This window comes from Nomascus leucogenys, chromosome 6 (assembly GCF_006542625.1).
Source record: "Nomascus leucogenys isolate Asia chromosome 6, Asia_NLE_v1, whole genome shotgun sequence".
NCBI classification, from domain to species: Eukaryota; Metazoa; Chordata; class Mammalia; order Primates; family Hylobatidae; genus Nomascus; species Nomascus leucogenys.
In genome coordinates, this window is record NC_044386.1 from 49,480,504 (window position 1) to 49,505,083 (window position 24,580).

The 24,580-nt window shown below is 40.1% G+C and overlaps 2 protein-coding genes and 1 non-coding gene across 3 annotated transcripts in view; 1 reads left to right on the forward strand and 2 right to left on the reverse strand.

Moving 5' to 3' along the window:
• LOC101179206 (RNA polymerase-associated protein LEO1-like) overlaps positions 1 to 979 on the forward strand; it is a 7,420-nt gene extending 6,441 nt beyond the window's left edge. Inside the window, exon 4 of the mRNA XM_030814086.1 lies at positions 800 to 979. Coding sequence (XP_030669946.1) covers positions 800 to 861 — 62 coding nt within the window. The 3' untranslated portion in view covers positions 862 to 979. The remainder of the gene's footprint in view (positions 1 to 799) is intronic.
• Positions 980 to 7,788: 6,809 nt separating this feature from the next.
• Positions 7,789 to 24,580, reverse strand: part of TMOD3 (tropomodulin 3) — an 80,512-nt gene continuing 63,720 nt past the window's right edge. The window contains exons 7-10 of the mRNA XM_003266937.3: positions 23,134 to 23,241; positions 19,381 to 19,524; positions 17,667 to 17,811; positions 7,789 to 11,073 (exon numbers count right to left, since the gene is read on the reverse strand). Of these exons, the coding sequence (XP_003266985.1) occupies positions 11,039 to 11,073; positions 17,667 to 17,811; positions 19,381 to 19,524; positions 23,134 to 23,241 (432 nt within the window). The 3' untranslated portion in view covers positions 7,789 to 11,038. The remainder of the gene's footprint in view (positions 11,074 to 17,666; positions 17,812 to 19,380; positions 19,525 to 23,133; positions 23,242 to 24,580) is intronic.
• LOC115835589 lies at positions 12,540 to 12,641 on the reverse strand. The gene has a single exon (XR_004030630.1). It is a non-coding gene; the product is annotated as a U6 spliceosomal RNA (small nuclear RNA).

The following is a 24,580-nucleotide window of genomic DNA, read 5'->3' on the forward strand; positions in this document are numbered from 1 at the left end:
GTTTGAGCCCAGCCCGAGACCAAGATTAGACCCCCATCTCTACAATAACAAAAAATAAAAATAAAAAACAATAAAAAATTAGCTGAGCACAAGTGGTCCCAGCTACTTAGGAAGCTTAGGCAGGAGGATCAATGGAATCCAGGAGGTCGAGGCTGCAGTGAGCTGTAATCATGTCACTGCATTCCAGCATGGGCAACAGAGCAACACCCTGTCTGAAAACAAAAAATTATCTCTAGATTACTTATAATACAATACACATGCTATGTAGGCTGGGTGCAGTGGTTCATGCCTGTAATCCCAGCACTCTGGGAGGCTGAGGCGGGCAGGTAACCTGAGGTCAGGAGTTCGAGACCAGCCTGGCCAACATGGTGAAAACCCATCTCTACTAAAAATATAAAAATTAGCCGGGCATGGTGGTGCATGCCTAGAATCCCAGCTATTTGGGAGGCTGAGGCAGGAGAACTGCTCAAACCCAGGACATGGAGGTTGCAGTGAGCCGAGATCGCGCCACTGCACTCCAATCTGGGAAATGAGCAAAACTCTGTCTCAAAAAAAAAAAAAAAAAAAAAAAAAAAAGTAAGTGTCTCTTCAGCCCTGACCACTGCCCAGGGGAAACCTAGGTTCAGTTGCCTGATGTAGACAGTGTCTATGGGGACACACACTGGCTACCAAGGGTGGAGAAACTGAGCTCTAACGTGAAGGGCTGGCTCCCTCACTGTCAGATCAGAACCATTTTAGATAAAATTTCCAGAAACATTTTATATTGAATTTTATGTCTTAACCTCTCATATTTATTCAGGTAAACCTTCCAGAAAGAGGAAAGCAGAGCATGAAGAGGAAGAAGATGATATAAAGCCCTAAAATGTGCACTCATTGTATTCAATAGTTTGTTTTAAAACAATTATGAAATGACTTGTTTTAATTGAAGTTGAGTTGCTTTTGCATAATCCAGTTGTGAATAAAAAGTTTTCAAAAGCAAGTCCACGACGTTAGAAAATCCATTTTTTCCCAAAGAGGAGGATTTTGTTAACTGTTTACTATGGGTGGATCTTAGGTTTTAGTGCATTCCTGCTGTTAAGTTTGGCTCAGTTGTGGCCTCCTCCCGGATGTCCTCTGGCCTGCCTAGCTGGGTTTGGGGCCTTTCTGTGCTCTGTAGTCCCCTTAGAATGGCATTAATTCCATTTCCCATATGGCACTGTGCTCTTGGAAGAGCAGGTACAGCAGGGAGAGCTCACTGGATACCTGGTACTTACCAGAGCTGTGTGGGCCTGCCCACTTCTAATCCTTAGGGCAGGTGCCTTTTACAGATGTGGAAGCTGAGGTTTAAAGAGCTTAAGACCGCTGTACGAAGCTTTTACTTAAGTAAACAAGTAAGCTTTTCTGAGACAAGGGTTAGGATCTTCCATGCACAGTCATCACAATGCTGGGCTAATACTTTAGTGACCTTATGGAGACAGATACCCAAAATATCTACCTGAGATAAACAGGCATCATTAGGTTTAGGGAAAAGGGCAACGGGAAACAAAATACTGGACTTGATTTCTAGTTTTGTGATTGCTAAAATAGCTGGAATATAATAGAACTTAAAAACTATTTACTGAATGAACAAACAAATGCTGTTATGTTGGGCAGTCCCTTCTCTGACATTAAGTTTCTTGAACTAGGTGTGCTTTAGATTTCACCACACAAATCCTTCAATTCAATGTTTATATTTCTCGACCTCTGAGAGTTGAATACTAGATAAATATTTTAAAATGTTTTGTTAAGTAGAAATGATCAAAGGGAAAAAAAATAGCCCATTTCACCATGCCAAAAACCCCATTTTACAATTCTATTTCCTTCCCTTTTATACTTTTACAGCATAATTTCGTGCTTGTATATTAAACACATTCATAATTAGCACTAGCTTCTAAAGGAGAGTTGGGAGACTCATTCAGAACAATGAAGGGTACTAGCACAACCTAATTGTAACATCAGGTATTCTTTCTAAGGGGCTGGCCTTGAGGATCTGGTATGTCTGTGAACAGGACAGGAGCTGGGGGACTGGGTTGGGATCTACAAGCCCTCAACCTTTGCAGACCATGCAGGAAAGCTTAAAGTTGAAGGAAAAAAATGTTTGGAAATTTTGGACTCACAAATTTTCAAGCCACTCCCATTTGGTACCTATAAGAGCAGTGGTAGCACCAGGCTGAGCATTTTTAGTTGGACTGCTTTGGAGGACATGGTAAGGGCACTGTTGCCTCACAGCCAGTCCCTGGCACTCAAGTCCCCTTGAACTCAGGGTAGTAGCTCACAACTCAAGCACCTGAGTCTCCCTGACTCACCAAAGAGAATATGCATTGAGGCTTCCTGTACATGAATGTGAAGCTCAACAGCCATTCTCAGAAGGCAGAACGACATTAAAGATTCCAGGTCAGTTTCTTTATTCCCCTAAGTTAGGAAAACTCTGAAAACTTTAAATTATTTAACCTTTATCCTTAAGTTTCCTCAAACCCATTACATGTTTCCTTGGTTTTCTTTTTTTTTTTTTTGAGATGGAGTCTCACCCTGTCACCAAGGCTGGAGTACAGTGGCACGATCTCAGCTCACTGCAAACTCTGCCTCCTGGGCTCAAGCGATTCTCCTGTCTCAGCCTCCTGAGTAGCTGGAATTATGGACACCCGCCAACGCACCTAATTTTTGTAGTTTTAGTAGAGACGGGGTTTCGCCATGTTGGCCAGGCTGGTCTTGAACTCCTGACCTCAGGTGATCCACCCACCTTGGCCTCCCAAAGTGTTCGGATTACAGGCGTGAGCCTCTGCGCCCAGCCTTTTTTTTTTTTTTTTTTTTTTTGAGAAGGAGTCTTGCTCTGTTGCCCAGGCTGGAGTACAGTGGTGATCTCAGTTCATTGTAGCCTCTGCCTCCTGGGTTCAAGCGATTCTCGTGCCTTAGCCTCCTGAGTAGCTGGGATTACAGGCGTGTGCCATCACACCCGGCTAATTTTTGTATTTTTATTAGAGACAGGGTTTTGCCATGTTGGCCAGGCTGGTCTCAAATTCCTGACTCAGGTGATCTGCCCACCTCAGCCTCCCAAAATGCTGTGATTACAGGTGTGAGCCATCATACCTGACCTGGTTTTCTCTTTTGATTCATGGATATAGGTGATTGATAAGAGATGTCTTTGCTTTACTGTAAAAGCCATCTCTAGTTTATTAGGACTAGTTCCCATCAGGTTCAGAGTGTACTGTATCACAGGACCCTGATCTTTTCTTTTTTTTTTTTTTTTTTTTTTTTTTTGAGACAGAGTCTCACTCTATTGCCCAGGCTGGAGTGCAGTGGTACAATTTTGGCTCACTGTAACCTTCACATCCTGGGTTCAAGCTATTCTCCTGCCTCAACCTCCTGAGTAGCTGGGACTACAGGCATGTGCCACCATGCCTGGCTAACTTTTGTATTTTTAGTAGAGAGAGTTTCACCATGTTGGCCAGGCTGGTCTTGAACTCCTCACCTCAGGTGATCCGCCTGCCTTGGCCTCCCAAAGTGCTGGGATTACAGGCATGAGCCACCGCACCTGTCTGACCCTGCTCTTTCGTATTTGTCAACTCAATTCAATTTTATGAACAGACAGGGCCTAGTACTGATATTAGGTTGAACCTTAGGAAATTACTATTTTTATGAGTAAAAGTGTTCAACTATTATAACTAATTTTACGATTCAACTTAATATGGTGGTATTTAGTCAGGTCAGATTGTCCTAACAAGATACCATAGACTGGGTGGCTTAAATAACAGAAATTTATTGCTTACGTTCCTAGAGGCTGGGAAGTCCGAGATCATGGTTTGGTTCCTGGTGAGGGTTCCCTTCCTGGCTTGCAGACAGCTGCTGTTTTGCTGTATCTTCACATGATGGAGAGAGTCTCCTGTCTCTTTGTATAAGAACACAAATGCCATCATAAGGGGACCAACCATGTGACCCTATCTAGCCTTAATTACCTTCCAAAGGCCCCATCTCCAAATACCATCATATTGGAGGTTAGGGCTTCAACACGTGAATTTGGGGTGGGGGGCGGGTGTGGATACAAACATTCAGTCCAAATAACTCAGGGAAACTGATAAACTTTTTCTTGAAGAAGGATGTAAGGAATGAATTTTAGAACTTAGGAACTAAAGGGATTATGTGCTTTTTCAAAAAGTCCAAGTTTACAGAATATTTGATAAACTTTATTGAAACGATTTATCCCAGTATATATTGGTAAGTTCTAAATGCTTCTAGTACATAGTCTTCAAAAGAAACTTCACTGTGCTGTTATGAATTTGGATAATATTTTGTATTATTTAAATACCAGTGTTAAAATTCATTGCTTTTATACTTATAAAAATGGAAAAATAAGGCAATTACAATGTTGGATATTTTAGCATTAGAAAAAAATGTAAATACCTGATTTCATGTGACAATGAATGATACTCAAATGATTGTTACAAAGGTAATTTTCAAGCTTTTAAATGTAACTAAAACCAAATATAATAATTCATTCAAAAAACTGAAAAAAGACATTTGAAATTACAAAAATTTTTATGTTATACGTGTATATACATTTGAAAAAAACAATTCTTAAATGGATGGATCTAAAAATTTGAAACCACTGAATCAAAAGCTTATCTTTCTGAGGTGAAATTTAAACTTCTAAAAACTGCTATATACACCCACCAAGAAGCACCAATAATTCATTCTTAAACCTTACTCTCTGAATGTATAGACCATAATATTTGAAACGTTTTAGGCCAATTAATTGCTTTGCATCAATTAACACATACTGAGTGTAGAAAAGGGAGTAAAACCTCATATATATAGACTCTAAGAGGTGTCTGTTTTAAGAATGTAATAATTTGGGCTGGGTGCGGTGGCTCACACCTGTAATACCAGCACTTTGGGAGGCCGAGGCAGGTGGATGACGAGGTCAGGAGTTCGAGACCAGCCTGGCCAAGATGGTGAAACTCCGTCTCTACTGAAAATACAAAAATTAGTCAGGCGTGGTGGCGGGCGCCTGTAGTCCCAGCTACCCAGGAGGCTGAGGCAGGAGAATCATTTGAACCCAGGAGGCGGAGGTTGCAGTGAGCCGAGATTGCGCCATTGCACTCCAGCCTGGGCGACAAGAGTGAAAAAAAAAAAAGAATGTAATAATTTGTTACAGCTATGTTAGCAAAACACTGCTGGTGGTCTTTCTTAATACATATATTTTTTTGAGATGGAGTCTCACTCTGTCACCCAGGCTGGAGTGCAATGGCAGTGTTTTGCAACCTCTGCGTCCCAGGTTCAAGCGATTCTCCTGCCTCAGGCTCCCGAGTAGCTAGAATTACAGGTGCGCACCACCATGCCCAACTAATTTTTTGTATTTTTAGTAGAGATGGGGTTTCACCATGTTGGCCAGACTGGTCTCGAACTCCTGACCTCAAGTGATCCACCCACCTCAGCCTCCACAGTGCTGGGATTACAAGTGTGAGCCACTGCACCTGGCCATTACAATCTATTTTTATCTAGCCTCTAGAGCAGGTGTCCTAAGTAAAAGACAGAAACAACAACAAAAAAAAATCCGTTTTTTTTTTGTTTTGTTTTGTTCTGTTTTTTGAGACAGAGTCTCACCCTGTTACCCAGGCTGGAATGCAGTGGCATGATCAAAGCTCACTGCAGCTTCAACCCCCTAGGCTCAAGCAATTCTCCCACTTTAGACTGCTAAGTAGCTGGTACTATAGGTGTCTGGCTAATTTTTAAATTTTTTTTAAAGATGGGGTCTTGCTATGTTGTCCATGGTGGTCTCAAACTCCTGGGCTCAAGTAATCCTCCCTGCTTGGTCTCCCAAAGCAGGGAGATAGAGTTTCACTCTTATCGCCCAGGCTGGAGTACAGCAGCATGATCTCATCTTACTGCAACCTCCACCTCCCAGGCTCAAGCGGTTCTGCTGCCTCAGTCTTCCGAGTAGATGGGACTACAGGCATGCACCACCGCACCCAGCTAATTTTTGTACTTTCTGTAGATATGGGGTTTCACCATGTTACCCAGGTTGGTCTCAAACTCCTGAGCTCAAGTGACCCGTCGGCCTCGGCTTTCCAAAGTGCTAGGATTATAGGCATAAGCCACAGTGCTTGACCAAAATTCTTTATGTGTTAATGAAGGCTTTCCAAAATACTTAGTTATGGCTTACAATAGTTTACTTAGCCATGTCTTTTTTCTAGGTTGACCTTTCTGAATGATCAGACTGCAAGACAGAGTTTAAAATTAATAAAATATATTGTTTTATTATCAAATTTCTAATTTATTCATTTTTTATAGGGAAGAACTTATAGAACTGAATTATAGTGGAGAAAAATCAATACAGGTTGAGTATCCCTTATCCAACATGCTGGGACCATTAAGTGTTTCAGATTTCAAATTATTTTGGATTTTGGAATACTGGGCATTACACCAGTTCAGCATCCCTAATCTGAAAATCTGAAATTCTAAATGCTCCAATAAGCATTTCCTTTGAGCACTGTTAGTACTCAAAAAGTTTTCAATTAGGGATGTTCAATCTGTAGATCTGAGAAAGAATGACCAAATTAAAACATAAGAATAAGGCTGAGTGTGGTGGCTCAAGCCTGTAATCCCAGCGCTTTGGGAGGCCGAGGCGAGTGGATCACCTGAGGTCAGTTTGAGAACAGCCCAGCCAACATGGTGAAACCCCGTCTCTACTAAACATACAAAAAATTATCCGGGCGTGGTGGCAGACACCTGTAATCCCAGCTACTTGGGAGGCTGAGGCAGGAGAATCACTTGAATCTGGGAGGTGGAAGCTGCAGTGAGCCGAGATCGCGCCACTGCACCCCAGCCTGGGTGACAGAGTGAGACTCGGTCTCAAAAAAGAATATAAAAATCTTTGCCTCTGAATACTATTTTCTCAATTTAAAAATAATTAGTGAAGAGTTTCTTTGATTTGTTGGTAAGCAAATCTTAGGGTAAGAAATATCCAGAAACATTAATGATCAGTGAGAGCTGATGGAGAGGATAATTCTACAGATACTTAGACCCCAAGAACTCACGGCCCTTAACTGAGAGCAGCAACCTGAGTTGTCTCTAGTGCATCCATATGTTTGCTTCTCTTGGGTGACACAGGTCAATACATTCAAAGTGCAGTAACACTGCAGAATGAGTAAATTTGGGCAGTACTAAACTTGCAAAGAATGGAAGTGACTAAGGACTCCAGAGAAAGCATGATCCTTGCATCTGCTGGGAGGTTAACAGTGGTTCCTGGTTTTTTAGGGAAAAAGTGAGGCAGCCCTGGGAACACAGACCTGAAAACGTAAGATTTTATAAAACTTCATAAATGTTGTCATCTTATTTTAATGACAGCAAGAGTTAAATATAATGTACAATATGATATGAGTAACATTTTATCAAAAAAAAAATTTTTTTTTTTTTTGAGACGGAGTTTCACTCTTGTTGCCCATGCTGGAGTGCAATGGCATGACCTCAGCTAACTGCAACCTCCGCCTCCCAGGTTCTAGTGATTCTCCTGCCTCAGCCTCCCGAGTAGCTGAGATCACAGGTGTGCGCCACCATGCCTGGCTAATTTTGTATTTTTAGTAGAGACAGGGTTTCTCCATGTTGGTCAGGCTGGTCTCGACCTCCTGACCTCAGGTGATCCACCCACCAAGGCCTCCCAAAGTGCTAGGATTACAGGCGTGAGCCACTGCACCTGGCCCAAAACATTTTTTAAAATAATTTTTATTATGTCATGGAATCCTCTTTTTAAATGAAAACACAACAGATACTCGGTCAACTGGAAAACAATTTATAGAGTCCTATATACATGTAACTTCTCCAGAGTGCATCTCTTATACAAAGCAAGGATGTGGGTTATTTCATTCAAATAACATGAAGTCGCAATTAAATGACCAAGCTAACTCCTCGAAGTCTCTAACCATCTGCTAATTTATTTAATACAAAATGCTTATTTGGTCTTTTAAATGACAGGCAACCTTTGAAAGTGTATTTCACCTGTTCTTGAGAAGTCTATTAGGCTATAGCTACAAGAATATAGCACCAAAATCCATTTTAATAGTATTAATATTTGCCACTAATATTGAGTTTTTAATACATACAATTTCATGTAGGAATACTGGAAAAATTCAGACAAATATGAGTATAACATTTTATAAAATGGGTAATAAAAAGCTTTTTTAAAAATAGCAATTTAAAAACGCAAAGAATAGTCTTTTAAATAACCAGATAAGCTGGTTAGACTACAAAACCTAAGGTCTCAGAAAACCTTTGGCTTAAAAATTAAGACTATTGCAAAACCCTAATCTATTTATTATAAAATTTTAGAGCAATTTAGAAATACTGAAAGTTACTAAGAGGTGCCAGATTTTTAAAGACTGAAGTAAACCTGATTTTTCTCCCTTATAATTTTGGAAAGATTTTCTAAATTCAATTGGATGAATGTTCATATTTAATGTCACTTATGAAGAAATCATTTCTTTCAGTTATACAATGAACTATAATAATACAGAATTGAAATGGTACAAGCAAAATACTCAACTTCATACTTTGATAAATAATACATAAAAAAGATATTACCCATAAGTATGATGCAAAATTCTAGGTAGAGTCCCACTTACCTATATTAAAAACAAAAACAAAAACAAAACTTAAGGGATGAAGGGGGAACTATTTATCAAGTGATTGACTTACAGGACAATGCAAACGAGGATGCCTGACTGAAAGTCTAGGTGACCAATTCTTTCTGGTAGCCTGAGATGTCTGCTCCATGCCTGACTCCCAATCTTGCTGGAACTGTGCAGTCTCTATAAAATCAAGTACAATCAAAAAGCTGCATATGTGGGGGGAAAGAAAAGAGAGGAGAAGAAGAAAGGGAGGGAGAGAAATAGGGAAATAGAGAAGGTAGGAAGGGAGAGGGATGGAGGCAAGGGAGGCAAGAAAGCAAGCGAGCCTTGCTAACTTAGAAAAATATCAGTGGCCTTTAACTGACAGGGAATAGTGCAAAGTTAATCTTTGGCTCCTATAAAACATTGGATACTGATTTAAAAAACAAAACCAAACCAAAAAACCAAAACAAAAAAAACAAACACCACAGTTCTTATGAGGGAAGCATAGCCTATTAAGAAGCTTATTACCATATGCTTATTACCATAGCACACAAGAAGCTGCCTTGCTTATTAGATAAACTGTCCAGCCCAAGCCAAAGTAGCAGACATACTGCAATTCAATTGCAAAAAGTTTTTTTTTTTTTTGAGACAGAGTCTTGCTTTGTCACCCAGACTGCAGTGCAGTGGTACGATCTCGGCTCACTGCAACCTCCATCTCCCAGGTTCAAAGAATTCTCCTGCCTCAGCCTCCCGAGTAGCTGGGATTACAGGTGTGCACCACCACACCCGGCTAATTTTTTGATTTTTAGTAGAGACAGGGTTTCACCATGTTGGCCAGACTGGTCTCGAACTCCTGACCTTAAGTGATCCACCCACTTTGGCTTCCCAAAGTGCTGGGATTACAGGCATGCGCCACCACGACCGGCCCAAAAAGTTTAAAAAAAATTAATAATGATTAGCCACCTTGCCTTCCTCAGAAATGAGACTTCTCCCTTCAGAAAAATCTCTGTAAATGATACAGCCAGGCTTGAATTTTGAGGCCAGGGTTACCTCAGATTCCATTCCTCCCTGTTTTCTGCAGCTGTAAATGCCTCTGCCATCTCCTGCTCCAGGGGCTGCCCTGAGACAGAACATGAATACAAGTCCAGACCCTCTACCCAGCATCAGCTCTGCAGTCTCCAATCAGTCTCCCGACCACAGTACTCTATTCAATTGTTCACTTTAATACTTTGAGCAAGAAAGACTGCTTTTATTATAGAAATGACTTTTATAAATATGGATAAAAGTATAAGATGAAAGGAAGCAGGTACTAAAAATCAGATTTATGAAGAATAGCAGTTTTCCTTCTTCGTTGGAAGATTTGCAGCAGTGATTAAATACTGTTTATGCAATTCTGCACTGCACATAGGAACTTCTTAGGATATGGTGTAACACCAAGTAATTTATATACATGCCAGCTTCCAACTGACTTACAGTAACCATCAGTTTAAACGACTGTTTTGCAAGTGCCTCATACTGGAACTCTATCATATTTATTATCTTTGATTTCATTGTTTAACAGTTTTCTTTTTTCTCTTACCCTAAATAACTAAGAGTTGGCTGTATGCCTTTTTTGGAGGGCGGGGAGGGAGGTGGTGAAAACAGCTTTTATTTTTTACTATTAGCTTCCACAAAAATTTAATAATGCCCACATTATTAAAATGAAACACTGGAATGAACTTCGACCTCACTATACTTTTAAATAAAGTATGTAACCTGGCAAAGTGGATGACTTTGTTTTAAGAAAACCTGGGTGTTGCTACGTCACATCAGACAAGTGCAGTAACCTGGAATGTACAGACAACCACCCTCTCTCCCTGGAGACCTGCTTTAGCTCCTGCACAGATGACCAGATTTTGAGTTAACTGTTTTAACATTCTCGCATTTTGTTCTCTTGATAAAGAAAAATCACACCCTTGCCAAGTTCATGTATTTTAAAAAATGGAAAATTCTCCAGGTCATGGAGTGAAGAAAACACTTAAGTGTTTTATGTCTAAACGAAGCAATAACAATTCTATACCAGCAATATCCCTTTTGATTTAAAAAAGATTGGTCCTCACAATGTTCAAATTATTCTACACAAATGACCTGTGAAATTTTTTACAATTGTATTTTTTTACCCTAGATTCATCATAAATCATTCAATTAAACTGAATTAAAATTGATTTTAGCAGAAAGTAGAAATGTTTCAGAATATAAAATATCACATTACTGATTTTACAATTTGATAACAACTAAAAAAAAAAAAAAAAAAAAGCATGTCACTAAAAAAATTTTTCCAGTCTTTTCCCTTCTACCCAGGAAAATTTTAGATGATGTCACCAACATGAGCCCTTGGTGATCTTCTGAAGTCTTCCAAAGATTACGCCTTGGCAGACTTACTGGTGATCTCCTTCAACTCGTCTCTTACGCACTATGAGAAAAATAAAAGAAACTATGTTAGGAATCCCTATTAGTTTTTACAATGGTAACTTGCTTATAACAAGCAAGTTTCTGCATAATCCAGTTATAAGTTTTACAAAATTGAAATGTCCACTTCCAGTTCACATGACCACTAACTAAAAAAAAAAAAAACCTACTTCCCATCATTCACCACTGTCATTTACTTGTTGAGAACCAAGGGGCTTCAACAAAAGAACTATATGCCCTAAGCTCAATGACTCATAACTGTGCTTACACAGCAGCAGCACTAGAAATCTAAAACAGAATGGTCAGCAATCATCTACAAGTCATTTGTTTTTGTTTATTTTTAACTTTGTAATTTATTAATAAAACAGAGATTAGGTCTCACTATCTTGCCTAGGCTGGTCTCGGACTCCTGGGCTCAAGTGATCTGCCCACCTCAGCATCCCAAAGTGCTGGGATTACAAGTGTGAGCCACTGCGCCCAGCCCAAGTCATTTGTTTACTGAAAAAGTACATACTCAGGTTTTAAAAAACAGCTAATAAATTAGTGTGTTAAATTTTGAAGTGACACTCAGGCAGCTGGGGTTAGAACATATTAAAAGTAACTATTTGCATGCTCTCCTGATTAGACACTACAATGTATTTCCTTGGGCTGTAAAAGAATATACGAAAAACATTTTTGTCATTTTTATAGGTAAGTGATTTGCTACTGCTTTCTGAATTTTCCTTCTCTTGTCTCCTGTAAAATAAACCAGTTCAGGGTCTGATAAAACAACAAATGCAAAGTGATGAAAATCTCAGACCCTGGTAATATGGTGCGGTCACTTCTGGCTACCATAAACTTTGGCTGCCTAAGTGGCCAGTCAACTAGCTCAGCTTTTGCAGCAAAGAACGGTACATGTTATGTATCTGAGACTACCAGCCTCTTCCTGGACTGGTGATGCCAAACTACTCAGGGGTGTTCTCTGGTAGCAGAACAAGGTCTTCAACTTCAGATCTTGCTACCTGCACTCTCACCTATCAGCCACTAGAAAGCATTCACTGAGTGCCACCAATTCAGGGCTCTCAGCATTGTGGCTGGCTCCTAGAGAGGACAAAAACCACAGGTTCCACAGTTGGTGACAAACAGAGTGAATCATGGCTCTGTCACTTCTGTAGTGTGTATTTTGGCCTAAATTGGCTGTTTGACAGAGGAACTAGAAGCCAACAGGTGCACCTGGTGTCCTGGCCAGGCCACAGTCACTCTGCTCTTGTGCTATTCTGACTGCTGGCTTCTGTTTGTCGGCCTTTAATAGATAAGACCATACGTTCAGATGACGTATATAAAATCTTGTTCAGCCATAGCCTGGGTGCTTGCTTGAAAATAAAACCAGAAGGACTAAAGTATCAGGTTCTCACGAACATTTTTATACTTATCTAATTAAGTTTGCCTGACTCTTAAGTTTATTTTATTTATTTTTTGCCAAAACTCAATAAAAATAGGGATTGTTTCATGAATGTGTGTGTCATCCTTGCAAGGGGCCATGCTCATCTTCTCTGTATCATTCCAATTTTAGTGTATGTGCTGTCAAAGCAAGCAACTGACTCTAATTTTAATCCATGCTAACAAAGACAAATTTCATGTGTTCACTGAAGTATTAAGAAAAAAAATTAAATGGAGACTTGAGCCCTCAAATATCAAATCATGTATATTAGCTCTCTGAAAAATATAGAAATGTCTGAAAGGCAAACTTCAGATAATTCTTTTTTTTTTGAGACAGAGTTTCGCTCTTGTTGCCCAGGCTGGGGTGCAATGGCGCAATCTCGGCTCACCGCAACCTCCACCTCCCAGGTTCAAGCAATTCTCCTGCCTCAGCCTCCCGAGTAGCTGGGATTACAGGCATGCACCACCACACCTGGCTAATTTTGTATTTTTTTAAGTAGAGACGGGGTTTCTCCATGTTGAGGCTGGTCTTGAACTCCTGACCTCAGGTGATCTGCCCGCCTCGGCCTCCCAAAGTGCTGGGATTACAGGCATGAGCCACCGTGCCCAGCCCAGATAATTCTTTAGGGTAGAACATTTCAAAGAAAATTTTGAATTGCAGCAAGGTTTGGATGTTACTGGCATACCACTTCAGATGCTAAAATGCATGTTATAGAAAAGATCTACAGGACAGAGTGCAGCAAACAAAAAAGGTCTAGAAAATGGAATATGCAGTTAACTAGTGTAAAGATAGTAATGTGAGACTCAAAGGTAAATAGAATATTGCATGTATACCATAGAACCTCTTTGCTGTTACAGCTGTGACACTTCTTAGCTGGAGAGATGGAGGCAAGGGAGGCAAGAAAGCAAGCAAGTGAGCCTTGCTAACTTAGAAAAGAAAAGGTAGAATTATTTCAATGAATAGCTGAGACTAAGAAAACAATGAGAGAGGGAACGATGTTATCAAAATCAGAACTCAAAGATCTGATAAAGCCCCATCTACAAAGTGAAAAAGAACTATATGCCCAGGAGATTCTGTACAAGTTTCAAGTCTTGTTCTTTGATTATCTCTTTTGAGTTAGTACATATCAGGCTGCTGAGACCAGTATGTCAGAAAACATGGTCTTCAGCCTTTCCATTTTTATCTGTTAGGCAGAGGTCAGAGTATACAGCTGAAAAAAAGTTAAGCTGAGCGGAAGAATGAGAGGTTGCTGCCGCTGTGTGCACAACAGAGGACAATGCGGCAACGGGCCATTTCTGACTCCTCTTTCTCACCTAGTGCTCACTTGTTACCTTCCAGCAATTTCTCAGCTCATCCTCTAGATGGCAGGCTTATAAATTTTGCCCTATTAACAATTCTTTGGATCTGGTCCAATTTCTTACCAAAACACACTCCACTGATACAAGTTGTCAATGCACCACCATTAGTTAATTGCGAATGTCCTAACTAACCTCATTTTCTAACTCTAAAAGAGCAATAAGGGCAGTTTTTGTTTTTGAAGTATCTTAATCATGTATTTGGTGGCCTCTAATGGCTCTCTAATGCCTTCTGCATAAAATCCAAATAAATCAAAGTTCTTTAACCATGTAATTTCAGTGTATTCTACCAACACTCCCTCTTAAATCTATTGATATCACTTTTTTTTTTTTTTTTTTTTTTTAGACAGTCTCACTCTGTCGCCCAGGCTGGAGTACAGTGGTGCAATCTCGGCTCACTGCAACCTCCGCCTCCTGGGTTCAAACAATTCTCATGCCTCACCCTCCCGAGTAGCTAGGATTACAGGCACCTGCCACCACACCAGGCTAATTTTTGTATTTTTAGTTTCATCATGTTGGCCAGGCTGGTCTCAAACTCCTGACTTCAGGTGATCCACCTACCTGGGTCTCTCAAAGTGCTTGGATTACAGGCATAAGCCACTGCACCCGGCCTCAACCTGCTGATATCACTTTTTAAATGTTAGCTTTAAACAAGTACTCATTGAAAGTTTATTCTGGAGCCAGCATCATGATATAAGGGTCAGTTCTTAAAATCCACAGGCTGCCATCAGCATATAAATAAATTGCTTGCTCTCAAATTTGAGCTTTTATCTATAATTGCCCTATCCAGCAATGTGCTTATTGTCATTTCATGCATGAGACCCACGTTTGAAAATCTAGTTTGGATCAGAATGAAACAGTGCAAGCGGGAGTCTAGAGAGTTCCTGGCACAAAGCTGCTTGCTTTCTCTCGATTCTGCTTTGGGTCAGAACACAGCTTCTTCAACATGGCCTTCTCTTCCTCTATTACACACCACTGTGCACAGCTATTCAATTGCTCAGAGACAACATAAAGCAGCCTAGGAAATGGTTTTCATTTGCACCCCCCACCCCCCATCTTGCATTTGCCCAAATCTCCCTCAAACACTGGACATTTCTTTTCTTACATAAATGCAGGCAAAGTGTCTACCAAAACAGGCTTCACAAAAAAGCACAACTGCTGAAGCCTTACAAAGATCAGCACCCCTGCCGTGACATTTATAGACATTCACTGTACAGCTCCTGGAGGGACAGCTGCTGGAATCACCTGCCTCCTGGAGGGAGGTAAGTAACAGAGCTGGTTGGGGCTTGTTAAGGTAGTTTCCAAGGAGAGGAAAAATGGAGGATACTTCTGGCTTAGTTTATGGCTATTTAGGTACCAGAAAATTGTAACTTTGAGAGAGTTCAAATTCTGCCACTTCTTTATTCACTTAATCCAGTTTTCATAAGTACCTACTGTGTTTCAGGCATGGTTTTAGAAGAGTTGGGATTCAATAGTCAGACATGGCCCCTGCCAACAACATAGTCCCTGCCCTCAAAAAGCATATAGTCTTTGGAAGTAAGACTATTACATATAATTAGTTTTCTCAGTAAAAGGCAATTTAAAAAATGGGACAAATGCTGTGATAAGTAGAGGACATATGGGGCACACCTGCTTAAGATGTATAACAATGATGAACTCAGAAACTCAAATATCCACTCAACACTGGAGAAACAAGCCAGGGTTTCTGAGTGTGAAATGCCTACAACCCAAATCCCACCACAGACTAAATCAGAACCTCTAAGGAAACTCGCTGTGTCACTTTTCTGTAGTGTTTTTTGGCAAGTTAGTTAACTTCTTTGAGCCTCAACTTAGCCTGCATAACAGGAGAACAGCATCTGTACCTCATGGCTGCGTAGCGCACTAATGAGAACATAGTAAACATTCAATAGAGCACTTGGCTTCATTATTCATCAAAGTAGGGTTATGTGATGGTCGTGAGGCCCTGGTCAACCACCTTTTTGGGGTGAAGAAAGCCATTTTCGGCTAATAATCTATGTGTTTTTAAAGCTTTCCAATTATTTATGAAGTCCAGCTAGAACTTCTTTATGAAGTTCTCTTAAAACACTGCTCTAAGAAGCAAAACTAAATGCCTGAAGGAAAAAATAGAAGCTAACTAGTGAAGCAATACTAAAACAACTAGCGTTACTTTGCAAACTACATTTGGAATCAACAATACACCAAAACACACCAATTTTCTATTTTCAAAAGCAAGCAGCTAACATCTCCTCTGGGAAACCACAGTCATACAAAGGACAGAAAGAGTATGAGCTAATATTTTCCACAGTGATCTGGATTAAAGAAATGAAGTGCTGTTTTTTTCCTGCTCCAGAAACTTTTACAGAATGCAAACTCAAATACGGCTGAAGCTTAAGAGAATGGCAACACGTTGAAATGTCACTCCTTTTGAGAAGTCTTGTTTTACTTCTTGTCTAAGAGGCATCTTTAAAAATACTTCAATGGCAAACATCCTAATTTAAAAGAGTCAACTTTTGGAAACATGTAGAAATAAAATTCTAAGTACCATATTCTTTAATTGAGCCTTGGCTGGAAAGTCTATTTCAAACAGAAGCCACAAGCCTCAAGCAATTAAATAGGAACCATAGGAGAATGAGAGATTACTGACCTAGATGTATGCAGTGAGAAGACAGTTCCACAACAGTCCTTTTAGCAAGACGAGCAAACACCTACGTACCAGACTATAAAACCTGGGTGAGGGCCCAGGTGCGGTGGCTCACGCCTGTCATCCCAGCACTTTGGGAGGCTGAGGCGGGCGGATCAGGAGGTCAAGAGATTGAGACCATCCTGGCCAACATGGTGAAATGCCATTTCTACTAAAAATACAAAAACTGGCCAGGTGCGGTGGCTCACGCTTGTAATCCCAGCACTTTGGGAGGCCGAGGCGGGTGGATCACGAGGTCAGGAGATCGAGACCATCCTGGCTAACACGATGAAACCCTGTCTCTACTAAAAATACAAAAAAAAAACTAACCGGGCGAGGTGGCGGGCGCCTGTAGTCCCAGCTACTCAGGAGGCTGAGGCAGGAGAATGGCATGAACCCGGGAGGCGGAGCTTGCAGTGAGCCGAGATCGCACCACTGCACTCCAGCCTGGGCGACTGAGCAAGACTCTGTCTCAAAAAAAACCAAAAAAACCCCAAAAAAACCCAAAAAACACACAAAAAAACAAAAAAATTAGCTGGGCACGGTGCGCACGCCTGTAGTCCCAGCTACTCGGGAGGCTGAGGGAGGAGAATCACTTGAACCTGGGAGGCGGAGGTTTCAGTGAGCCGAGATGGCGCCACTGCACTCCTGCCTCGCAACAGAGCGAGGCTCCGTCTCAAAACAAAAACAACATCAACAACAAAAAACCTGGGTGAGAAATATAATTATTCTCTATTTTATATATTTCTAGATTCCATATTCTATCATATAAAATTGAATTTCTATCTGGGTCCATTTGATTAAAAGGGCAAAAAACTTTCCGGTAATGTTGAAATCTTTGTTTCAATAGTTCCAAGGACTGATCTGTAACTGAGAACAAATTGTTGTAGAAAACTGGTCACTTAAAACTATGAAATACGCTTGTCACAGGAAGCTGATTTTACCCATTGACCCAATCATCACAACAACCTCACTTTAATTGAACTTGAATTCAATCAGCATATAAAGGACCATGCAGATTTTAGAAACAAAGGCCAAATAACTTGTCTGTTAGAACTTACTCTTAAGAGGGAGAGAAGCTCCCCCAATACGTTAGCTTGTGATAGAACTCAGAAACTTGATCGATACTGTCTATGTCTTACCTAAGTCATTGTTTTTTGTTATAGCATTAGCTGCCCTGGTTCGTGGTCCCTGCTGTGTAAACTGATATCCAAATTTAAGGATATTTGTATTTTCCTCAAGCATCTTGGCCATTTCCAATTCTACAGCTGTCCCCAACTGCTGCCTCTGGAGTAATTAGAAAAAAAGAACAATATTAATAAACTAGATCAAAATACTTTTCGAGGTAAATTAAGACATTCAGGCACATGCTGATTCTTTGATCTCTTTAAATGTTCCCAATTCCTACAACATATACATAGTTCAGCAGTTCCAAGGACTGATTTGTAACTGAGAACAAATTGTTGTAGAAAACTGGTCACTTAAAGCTATGAAATGTTTGTCACAGGAAGGTGATTTTACCCATTGACCCAATCATCACCACAGCCTCACTGGAACTTTACACACACGCACACACACACAAAATAAACTTTTTAAAGTTCAGTAATATGATCATATAGACATCAAAAAAGTGTGAATTACTATAATGAGATATCACTTCATACCCACTAGGATAAGTATAATAAAAAAGATAGATAATAACAAGTGTTAGCAAGAATGTGGAAAAATGGGGACATTGCTGGGAGGAATGTAAAATGGTACAGCTACTGTGGAAAACTGTTTGGCTGCTGCTCAAAAAGTTAAACATGGAGTTACCACATGACCCAGCAATTACACTCCTAGCTATATACTGAAGAGAAATGAAAATCTATGTCCATGTAAGAATCTGTAATGAATGTTCACAGCAGTATTATTTCTAGTGGCCCATATGTGGACACACCCCAAATGGAATAGAATATTATTCAGCCATAAAAGAATGAGGTCCTGATGTATGCTACAATACAGATGAACCTCCAGAACATTATGCTAGGTGAAAGAAGCCAGTCACAAAAAGATCACATATTGTTTGATTCCACAGATATAAGCTGTCCAGAATAGGCAAATCCTAAGAAACAGAAAGTGGATGAGTGATTGCCAGAGCCTGGTGAGAGGGGTGAATGGGGAGTGACTGCTAATGGGTATGGGGTTTCTTTTTGGGGTAATGAAAATGTTCTGGAATTAGTGGTAATGGCTGCAAAACTCTACAAATATACTAAAAACCATTTAGCTGTATACTTTAAGAAAATGAATTTTACTGTATGTAATTATATCTCAATAAAAAATTAAAAACATGGATTAAGAAGCACTGGGTTAAATTTTAAGACATAATCCTCTTTTCTACCTTCATAGTTTACAAAATGTATTTACTTTGAAGGACTGAAGGAGACATTTAACAAATATTTTTTCAAATAACTGGAGTTATTTTTTCAAATAAAAAAATTAATAGCTACTCTGGATGGAAACATTTCTAACAAGTATCTCTCTGCCTTTTACAAAAACTCTGCAATGTGGACCTTGCCAGCACAGAGCTGAAAAATTGGAAGGTGGACTGCGTCACATGTAAGAGTCCTCTCAGTTCAAACTAGATAGCCACCTAAATTCTCTTAAAATGATCTAGGGAGATTATACACCTTTACATTGTATACACTGTTATATACATTAAGTTAATATTCTAGATACCCCAAATGTCAGCTCTCCTTGCAGCCCAGCATCTTCCAACAGGGATCCCTGACAGCCCTCCTCCCATCCCGATCCTGAGTCGCCAAGCCCTACACAGCAGTGTGGGCTTCCTCGACGTTATTATTGTAGAACATTGACCTGATTGTCAATCTTGAGCTCTGCCAGGGTTTCATTATCTCTTAACGCATCAATCAGTGCCAGAATCCCAACTCCTGTGATAAAGTTGGACTCCACATTTAAGCTCTTCAAAGTTTTGTTCACCTTCAGCATTTCTGCAAAAGCCTAGAAATTAGAGAAAATATTAAGAGATTAAAATTTGATACAGTACCTACTATTGTACATGCCATAAATAAATATATTAATTAACATAACTGCCTTAATGTTTGTCATTAGTTGTTTCAGTTTGACACAGTAGCCCATAGCTCTCACATGTACAGTTGTCCCTCAGTATTTGTTGGGGGTTGGTTCCAGGACCATCTGCAGATACCAAAATCTTCAGATGCTCAAGTGCCTTATATAAAATGGCATAGTATTTGCATATAACCTGCACACATCCTCTTGTATACTTTTCATTATCTCTAGGTTACTTAATATACCTAATACAATGCCTACACATCACTTCATTTTTGTGGATTCAATATAGTACCCGGCAGACAGCAAATTCAGATTTTGCTTTTGGAAATTCATAAAATTTTTTTCCAAATATTTTTGATCTGAAGTTGGTTGAACCCATGGATGACTGTATCTACTTTTCTTTTTTTTTTTTTTTTGAGACAGGGTCTTGCCCTGTCACCCAGGCTGGAGTGCAGTGGCATGATCACAGCTCACTGCAACCTCTGCCTCCTGGGCTCAATTGATCCTCTCACCTCAGCCTCCTGAGTAGCTGAGACTACAGTTGTGTGCCACCATGCCCAGCTAATTTTTGTATTTTTTGTAGAGATGGGGTTTCACCATGTTGCCCAGGCTGGTCTCAAACTCCTGGGCTCCAGCAATCAACCCACCTCGGCTTCCCAAAGTGCTGGGATTACAGGTGTGAGCCACTACACCTGGCCTGTACCCTGTCATAATCTTTAGGTTTTTTGGTCACATGTAATTCCCCGTTGGTGACATTCTCTACTCCTCATTCCCTACTTCATGCTTCTTTCTTCTGTCTCTCTCACACTTTCAGTTTCTGTGTTAGACCAACTTAATCAATGTCCCTGGAACATCTTTTCTTATTTGGGTCTTGCTGTAGCTGGATCATGTGAAGCCAAAATGAGGGTAAATTATGTACTAATTTCCAAGGCAGGGGCCAAAAGAAATGGTCAAGGCAGAAGGCCAGAAAAGAACACTGATAACCAGAACCAGAAGAGCACAAAGGCCATTGAGAGGAAGGGGCTAATAAAATATTAAATTCCTCAAGTAATGGTATGTCTTCAATCTGCTTCTGTTTCATTTCTCATAAGATACAGTACAGTGTTAGACATTTGACTCAGTGCTTAATAAGTACCATATTGATTAATTAACAGAAGCCTACAAGTGAAAAAAGAAAGAGGGGGGAGACTGGGAAGGAAAGAAAAAGAGACAGAGGTAAGAAGAGAGAAGAAGGGAAGGAAGGAGGGGAAGGAAAGAGAGAGAAAAAAGAAGAATGATCATGAGTTTATATAAAACAGCCCCTTAGAGGGATCAAAAGCAAGGTTAAACTACAGAAAATATGGGTAACACCAAGCTTAAAGTTAAAGGAAAGGCAATAGGGGGTAGAGATACTAAAAAAACTGTGGCTGATATCTACATACTTGTCCTTTCTATTAGCAACAACTAGCTATGTGACCCGGAACAAATCCCTTATCCATACATGTATTCAAATATTACTGATGGTCTATTATTTGATTAGCACTGTTCTAGAGATTCAGAGATAAAACATATTGGTCCCTGCCTGGCAGAATGTTCATTCTAGCTGGGGAGGGACACAGATAATAAAAGTAAGCAAAGTGCAATGTTAGAGGGTAAAAAGAAAAAAGGCACAATAGGGTAGATGGGGAATACTGGGGGTGGGAATGGGGTTGGTATTTTATACAGCATGGTCAGGAAAAGCCTCACCTAGAAGGTGACATTTGAGCAAAGAGTCAAAGTGATAAGATGAAGCTATGTGGATTATTTTAGGAAGAAAGTTCAAGGCAGAAGGAACAAATGTACAGGCCCTGATTTGGGAGTCCACATGGCATGTTGAAGAAGGCTGTAACGGTAGAGTAGAATGAAAGAAAGGGCAAGTAAATGAGATGAGGTCCACTCATGTGAAGCCTTATAAGGCCACTGAAAGATTTTGATTTTTACTCTTAATGAGATGGGAAGCTGCTAGAGGGTTCTCCGAATAGGAATGAGATCATTTAACTTAAGTTTTAAAAGAATCACTCTTGGTGCTATGCAAAGAACTGACTTTGGGGTAGGTAAAATAGATGAAGGTAACCCAATTAGGAGGCTGTTACAATAATCCAGGTGGGAAAAGATGGTGGCTTGGGTCAAGGTGGTAGTTGTGAAAATGGTGAGAAGTGGTTGGATTCTGAAATATTTTGAAGATAGGGCCAAAGGTATGTTTAAGTTGCAAGAAAGGGATGTCGAGAATGATTCCATTAAATTTTTTTTTTTTTTTTTTTTTGCTGGGTGCGGTGGCTCACGCCTGTAGTCCCAGCACTTTGGGAGGCCGAGGTGGGCGGATCACAAGGTCAGGAGCTTGAGACCAGCCTGGCCAATATGGTGAAACCACATCTCTACTATAAATACAAAAATTAGCCGGGCGTGGTGGCACATGCCTGTAGTCCCAGCTACTCAGGAGGCTGAGGCATGAGAATCACTTGAACCCTGGTGGCGGAGGTTGCAGTGAGCTGAGATTGCGCCATTGCACTCTAGCCGGGGCAACAGAGTGAGATGCTGTCTCAAAAAAAAAAAAAAAAAATTTTTTTTTTTTTGTTTGCCTGAGCAATGAAAGATTGAAATTGCATTTAGTAAGATAGAAAACAGCAGAGAAAATCAGGCACAGGATGGAAGTCAGGAGTTTGAGGACTTACATGTAAGATGTCCATCAGACATTCAAGTAAAGCTGCTGAGGAGGTAGCTGGACATGAATACGGAGTTCAGGAGAGAGATACAAACTGTAGATAATAACACTGGAAGTCATCAGCAAGTGTATAAAAGATAATATATATATTTCTGAGATTACCCAGAAAGTCAGTGCAGACTGAGAAAAGAAGGACCACGTTCTGGGCCATTCCAATATTTAGAAGTTGAAGAGCTATGGAGAAACCAGTACAGGGCTTTGAGAAGGAATGTCCACTGAGGTAAGGGGAGTCCCCAAGGGAGTGAGTGATATTCTCAAAGCCAAGTGAAACAAAAGGTTTATACCATGATCAAGTGGGATTTATCTCAGGAATGAAAGGTTGGTTCAACATATAAAAGTCAATCAATACACCACATTGACAGAATAAAGGACAAAAACCCTATGAGCATCTCAAGAGACACAGCAAAAGCATTTAACAAAAATCCACCACTAAGGATCTATAAATGGAATCCTCTGAAGATGTTAAAATAATGTGATAGATCCCTATGTACTGATACAACAAAACTTTAAAGATAAACTGCAGAGTGAAAAATCAAGTTGCAGAACAGCTTATACTACATGATTCCATTTATGTTTTAAAAAATTCATAGGAAGGAGGGGGAAGCTGGGAGGGGGAAAAATTCATAGGAAGGAAATACAGGAAAAAAATAAACACAAAAAGCTAGTAAGTAATATACTGCCTAATAGTGAGCTAAAACATTAACTATAAAAAAGGGGTAAATCTTGTTCATAAAAATCACCACTGTAACACACCCTGGGTATGTCATAATTTTGATATTCTCAAGTAGCTTACTTACAGTAGCAACAGGATCATTGCTCCGGGTGGCTGCAAGACTGAAACATTTCACATGTGTGTTGGTTTCCAAAGCCTTTGCAAAATCTTTTAGGGTTGGAATTGGGATATTCTTGAAAGACAATAATATAAAACATCATTACATTTCAATTTTCATTATATTTAGTTTCCATTAATCAAATATATGGTTTTTTTTGCTTTAACATGTATTCAGAAATTATACAAACACCTAAGAATTCGTCTACAAATGAAAACAAATAATGCAGCTTCCTCCATAATTATCTGACTTATCTATGATGGAGCATTTGCATAAACTACTGACTCAGAGCAAAGCACATATCACCATTTCTCTAGCACTTAGGTTAAAAAAAATTCTCACTATTCTCACCTTTCATTATTCTATTTATTTATTTATTTATTTATTTATTTAGAGACAGAGTTTCGCTCTTGTTGCCCAGGCTGGAGTGCAATGGCGCAATCTCAGCTCACTGCAACCTCTATCTCCCGGGTTTAAGCAATCCTCCTGCCTCAGCCTCCCAAGTAGCTGAGATTACAGGCATGCGCCACCAGATCCAGCTAATTTTGTATTTTTAGGAGAGACGGGGTTTCATCATGTTGGTCAGGCTGGTCCCGAACTCCTGACCTCAGGTTATCCACCCTCCTCGGCCTCCCAAAGTGCTGGGATTACAGGCGTGAGTCACTGTGCCCAGCCTTCATTATTCTTTTTATATGAAAATAAAAGTGGATTTACTTTTCTACAAGGAGAGAAATGAAGGAGTCCATCTCTGATGAGTATGATTCCTGAGGCAGACAGACTGTTCTCAGTCACTTAGTTTAAGCTACAAAGCCCTAAGAGAGATTAACCCTACACTACTTGAAGGAGAGAAAATAAAATATTGAAGATGCTAGTTTCTCTCAGTAGTATCTTGAGACTTCAATTCCCCCTAGCCTGGTTATTTTCAGATGATTACTGTTTATTTAGAGAAAGGGATACACAGGGACCAAATTTAAAAAATAAAAATAGGCCGGGCGCAGTGGCTCACACCTGTAATCTCAGCATTTGGGAGGCCAAGGTGGGCGAATCACTTGAGGTCAGGAGTTCAAAACCAGCCTGGACAACATGGTGAAACCCCATCTCTACCAAAAATACAAAAATTAGCCAGGTGTGGTGGTGGGTGCCTGTAATCCCAGGTATTCAGGAGGCTGAGACACAAGAATCACTTGAACCTGGGGCGGGGGAGAGGTTGCAGTGAGCCAAGATCACACCACTGCACTCCAGGCTGGGCAACAGAGCGAGACTCTGTCTCAAAAAAAAAAAAAAAAAAAAGTTAGTAATCAACTATGAATATAAGCTTTCTCTGAGGCTTTCCTTCCTCTACTCACAGGAAGGATCACTCCCTAGAGGAGCACAGAAGCTTCCTTCTCTAGGCTCGAGATTTCCAGATGCTCTC